The 6,000-nt window shown below is 43.0% G+C and overlaps 1 protein-coding gene across 7 annotated transcripts in view; it reads left to right on the top strand.

Annotated features, from left to right (window-relative positions):
• The first annotated feature begins 1,740 nt into the window (after positions 1 to 1,740).
• The window catches only part of ptprk (protein tyrosine phosphatase receptor type K), a 609,799-nt gene continuing 605,539 nt past the window's right edge, over positions 1,741 to 6,000 (top strand). For all 7 annotated transcript variants that reach the window (XM_048530889.2, XM_048530888.2, XM_048530884.2 and 4 more), the window contains exon 1: positions 1,741 to 1,986. In XM_048530889.2, coding sequence (XP_048386846.1) covers positions 1,911 to 1,986 — 76 coding nt within the window. In that variant the 5' untranslated portion in view covers positions 1,741 to 1,910. The remainder of the gene's footprint in view (positions 1,987 to 6,000) is intronic.

Raw genomic sequence — 6,000 nt, 5'->3', positions numbered from 1 at the left:
GCCAGCAACACATTTGAGGGAAGCAATGAACTGCCTCGGTACAGTTACTTATAAATAATTATCATTTCTCAGAGTCTCTGGTGCAGTGCAGTACCCAACATAAAAAAATGCAGGCTGTAACTTGAATAGCTAGGTTTCAAGCAGAGCAAAAACCTGAGCTTGGGCTTCTTCGAAGTGCTGATGGCCCCAAGCAAAGGTGACAGTTCCCCTGTGGGCCCTAATGATTACAAATCATCTGCTGCGACAGAACGCTCGCCCTACTCATTTGCTTTTGCGTGCTTCTGCACAGCATTTTCCATTACCTCTCTGCTCTAATACTTCGCACCAGTGAAAAACATTTCATGTCAAATTCCAGAGCAGCTTAAACCACCGCCAACCCCTGCCCCTCTACACAGATACATAGCTTTTAACAAAAATGTATTTTTTGACATTTTAACGTGAACTGAAATGATAAAAAGGCAAATGGCGGAGAATTAGTACACAGGAGGCAGAGTGGGTGGGGTCTGACAGCAAGTTTATGTCTTCCTGCATGTCAGTTGCACAAATGTGTAAAGCCATGTGGGAAGTGATTCCCCAAAACTGAAATGTGGATTGAGGTGCAGCCAGCCCCTATTTCGGCTTAACCTGAAGCTGTTTGGAAGAGAGAAAAAAATTGATTTGAAAGTTGCAGTATAAATCAAAACATAAGAATAATCAAGCACAAGGCAGGCCTGACACTTGATGGGGGCGGATGAAATCAGTCTTAAGTTTCATCCATCCTCTCTTCAGTTGGAGGTTTGGCAACGACTCAGTGCGTATGACTGTTTGAGACCAATTTTAAAACTTCCAAATAAAAACCGAAAGAACAGCGGATGCTGTAAATCATGATCAAAAACAAAAGTTGCTGGAAAAGCTCAGCAGATCTGGCAGCATCTGTGCAGAGAAATCGGAGTTAACCTTTCGGGACTGGTGACCCTTCTTTCGAATGGTTCTACCCCAGTTCTGCGGAAGAGTGACTGGACTCGAAACGTTAACTCTGGTTTCACTTCACAGACGCTTTAAATATTTTTCTGTGTTTTTACATGTCTGTGTTTTTAAGAAAGAGGAAAAGGGAATATAATTAGTTGGACAGTTGCAAATCACCTTGAAATTTCCGATCAGCAGTTTTATGATAATTTGCAAACCCGACAAATTTAATGGACTGAGTGCAAAAAAACCAAAAAAATCCCCCTAATGAACAACACTTTGACCCCCGCAGTGCATGGAATTGATCTTCTTGCGCTTTTAATGTGAAACCAATTCCCTAATGAGCTGACATCACAACTTGTTTCCTACTTTAAAAATATTCTGTGTAGTTCAAATTTAGAAAATATCAATAGACGTTAACGTTGTAGCAAATGGGGTCGGAAAAGTTACCTGCAATCCATCACCGCTGACAATTTACCTGAAACCTTTTCCCAGGCGCTAATGTGAGTATCAGTTTGGAGTGCGTTTCAACTTCCCCTTCAATCACACCACTCCACACGGGCCCAAACTCTGTGTAATTTCACATCCCAGCTATGAATGAGGGACCGTCAGTGTCAAGATGAGACTGTCGTTTGTACGAGCGCACTGTCTGGTGATTCGGTCTGCTAACTTTGCTGATGGCTGTGCATATTGCACACATGAGCATTGAGGGAGAAAGGGGATGAATTGGTGAGTTGCACAATCCGCCAGCAGAGGACGCTGTGCCCTCCTCCTGCACTGAGTGTGTGGCTGGGTGACGTCAGGGCTGTCCGGGGGCTCCTATCGCTGTTACAAAGTATTGATGTGGAGGGGAATGTATCGGTTAGGCTCTGGGAGCACCGAGCTGGAGTAAGGAGGCAGAGAGAGAAAGCTAGAGTAAAAAACGCAGCCAAAAACAAATCCTGCAGAAGTACGACTGGAACATTATGAATGCAGTGCCCTTTGTGCTTTTGCTGTTGTTGTATGAAACTTGTGGCAGTGCTGCTGTGGAATTCTCTTCGGGTGAGTATCACTGTTCTGGGGAGTAACAACTTTTTTTTACACCCGGATCCTCCTCCCTCAAGGTGTGCAAGTATGTGTGTGTCCCTCCGGGCCCCTGGTTGTTGACGGCTAGAATTCTGTTTCTAATCGGACTCGGAAGCAACAAGCAAAAGCTATGAATTCACCAACTACTGAGAATATATTTGTTAGTTTTGTTGTTTGGGAAGGGGTGAGGTTTGTTCAGCTGTGGTAGTTTGTCGAAGGAGCCGGTGAGAGCCAGGGCAACGCGGCTTGTTGAATGTGAGCAGTTGATCAGTGCGTCGCCGAGGCCGGCGGCTGAGCTTCGAAGTTTGTTTTAAAATTCTCTTTCGTGTCAGGCAGAATGAAGGAACACTTTTTGTTGTTGTTTGAGTGTTGATTTACTGCTGCGCTCTTCTGTTTGCTGTGGGGAAATGGGGAGGCTGTGCAAGGTTAGCCAGTTGGTGGAGGGTGAAGTAGCTTTGACTCCGGGTTTTAAATCGAGCGGGCACGTCGTTACGAACGGCCACAAAGTCCTATTCCCCCTTTTTGTTACTGTGTCGGTAGTATTTGTCTTGTCTTGCTCCCCTTTGCAGGATAGACGCAGAGATAAATATCTTCGTATTCGTCTAAAATTCATCCCACTTTTTAAGGAATAACATTTGCAGCTAAACAGGACATAAAGCAACTGGTTACTTTTCGAATCCCGTTGTAATTAATTCAGCTTTAATTTAGCCGACCTCACTCCTTTTGTAAAATACGTTTGCAATGAAAAGCTAGGGAGAAGGTGGCGTCGCTCAGGACAATAGGTATGTCCCAGTGGTATGCAATTTAAAATGGAGTACCTTAGTAATGAAAAAGTACAAGCAAACACTCATTGATTTCCTGGTAATTTTATACCCAGGGAAAGTTGCTGTCTTTCTGTTCAACAACAGTACAGTGCTTTCATTGTAATTCTTTAGTTAGTGTGAAAGGCATATCCTTTCCTCCTGGTTCACAGACAATAAAATCTAAACTTATGTTGCTTAAATGCGGCACCTAACAATTAGTATCCTAGTACAGGGAGGTGGAGAAACTAGATGCAAGGAGTGGGAGGTGAGACGAACAATGTTTCAAGTATTCTTGAATTTATTTTTGCAATTCCCAGAGTGATGGTTAAAATCACTCCTTCCTGCAACTGAGTGGGTTAATTAACATTACAGTATGTGTAATGCAATTTATTCTTTCCTCAAAGCCTATTGCTCAGATGCCGCAACAAAAAAAATCAGTCTCAAACCTGTTTTGCAATGTGAAACTGAAGACTTTTTCCATACTGATCCAGGACTTGGCCAAATTACTCGCAAACCTGCAAAGCCAAATTACTGGCACACCTGTAATAGATTGCAGTTCTATACAATGAACATTCCAGTTTGTTCAGTGATGTATTGTCAATCGGAATGTGGTCAGATCAAAAATAACTCAACAATTCTTGTGCATGATTTCAATTGCAGGCACATTTAGGCCACGATATTCTCAAAAAACACAGGTTATGAGGGAGGACAGTTGAATGTTCAGCATAATTTAGAAATGCATGCCATTTTTAAGTACAGTTTCAATACAGGAATGAAGACTGCTTGATGTCCGTTCCCTAAACGATAAGCAATGCAATCTATTATAATCTCAGATACTCATTCATATTGGAGGCACAAAGTTTTATCAAGGTGGAATAATTTAGTGGCTATTGAGCATGAATCCTGTACTCTACGAGTCCAAAAATTATTTATGTTTGTTAGAGTGCAGGATTATTTGTGAATGGTTGCACAGTGCAGCAAATGTGACAAGTTTGGTCATCAAGTTGCAACATTTGTTTTAACAATGACAGAAATAAATCAATACTTTAGTTGCATTAGAAAAGATAAACATCATTCAGAAGAATTTTTTTCCATTGTGTTACCCTGTGTCAGCGGCTCTTGGGAAGTAATGCTCTCTATAATAGCATTTCACTGTATGCATGAAGGAAGAACAGTAAGCTGTTTAGCTCAACAAGCCTGTTGCTAATATCATGACTGATCAGATTTTGACCCAAACTCTTAGTCAATTGACCTTATAATATGTGTTGCCTTCGTCATAGAGTTGTACAGCATGGAAACAGACCCTTTGGTCCAACTCGTCTTTTCCAAACAAATATCCTTAAGTTAATCTAGCCCCATTTGCCAATAATTGGCCAACAACCTTCTAAACCCTTCCTATTCATCTGGATGCCTTGAAGTGTACCAGCCTCTTCCGCTTCCTCTGACAGCTTATTCCATGCACGCACCACTCTTCATGAAAACATTGCCCCTTGGGTCCTTTTTAAATCTTTCCCCTCTCATCTTAAACCTATGTCCTGTAGTTTTGGACTCCCTTACCCTGGGAAAAAGACCTTGGCTATTTACCCTATCTATTCCACTCACGATTTTACAAGGCGACCTCCCCGCCTTCAATGCTTAAGGGAAAATAGCTCCAAACCATTCAGCCTCTTGTTATTGTGCAATTCCCCAAACCCTGGCAATAATCTTGTGAATCTTCTCTGTACTCTTTCAAGTTTAACAACATATTTCCTATAGCAGGGAGGCCAGAATTGAACGCAGTATTCCAGAAGTGGCCTATCCAATGCCCTGTACAACTGTAACATGACATCCCAATTTATATTCTCAAAGCACTGACCAATAAAACAGTGTACAAAATGTTGTCTTCACTACCCAGTCCACCTGCAATACCAATTTTCCAGGAACTGTGAATCTGCAGCCCAAGGCGTCTCTGTTCGGCAACACTTTCCAGGACTCATTAAGTGTATAAACCCTGTGCTGATTTGCCCTACCAAAATGCAGCACTTCATATTTACCTAAGTTAAACTCCATCTGCCACTCCTTGGCTCATTTAATCTGTTGAGTATCTGTCTAACTTAGCATTAAAAATATTCAATGATAGAACATAGAACATAGAACAGTACAGCACAGAACAGGCCCTTCAGCCCACAATGTTGTGCCGACCATTGATCCTCATGTATGCACCCTCAAATTTCTGTGACCATATACATGTCCAGCAGTCTCTTAAATGACCCCAATGACCTTGCTTCCACAACTGCTGCTGGCAACGCATTCCATGCTCTCACAACTCTCTGCGTAAAGAACCTGCCTCTGACATCCCCTCTATACTTTCCACCAACCAGCTTAAAACTATGACCCCTCGTGCTAGCCATTTCTGCCCTGGGAAATAGTCTCTGGCTATCAACTCTATCTATGCCTCTCATTATCTTGTATACCTCAATTAGGTCCCCTCTCCTCCTCCTTTTCTCCAATGAAAAGAGACCGAGCTCAGTCAACCTCTCTTCATAAGATAAGCCCTCCAGTCCAGGCAGCATCCTGGTAAACCTCCTCTGAACCCTCTCCAAAGCATCCACATCTTTCCTATAATAGGGCGCCCAGAACTGGACGCAGTATTCCAAGTGCGGTCTAACCAAAGTTTTATAGAGCTGCAACAAGATCTCACGACTCTTAAACTCAATCCCCCTGTTAATGAAAGCCAAAACACCATATGCTTTCTTAACAACCCTGTCCACTTGGGTGGCCATTTTAAGGGATCTATGTATCTGCACACCAAGATCCCTCTGTTCCTCCACGCTGCCAAGAATCCTATCCTTAATCCTGTACTCAGCTTTCAAATTCGACCTTCCAAAATGCATCACCTCGCATTTAATCAGGTTGAACTCCATCTGCCACCTCTCAGCCCATCTCTGCATCCTGTGAATGTCCCGCTGCAGCCTACAACAGCCCTCTACACTGTCAACGACACCTCCGACCTTTGTGTCGTCTGCAAACTTGCTGACCCATCCTTCAATCCCCTCGTCCAAGTCATTAATAAAAATTACAAACAATAGAGGCCCAAGGACAGAGCCCTGTGGAACTCCACTCACCACTGACTTCCAGGCAGAATATTTTCCTTCTACTACCACTCGCTGTCTTCTGTTGGCCAGCCAATTCTGTATCCAAGCAGCTA

The sequence above is a fragment of the Stegostoma tigrinum genome, chromosome 4 (genome assembly GCF_030684315.1).
Source record: "Stegostoma tigrinum isolate sSteTig4 chromosome 4, sSteTig4.hap1, whole genome shotgun sequence".
Lineage (NCBI taxonomy): Eukaryota > Metazoa > Chordata > Chondrichthyes > Orectolobiformes > Stegostomatidae > Stegostoma > Stegostoma tigrinum.
This window is presented reverse-complemented; position numbering and strand designations above follow the sequence as displayed.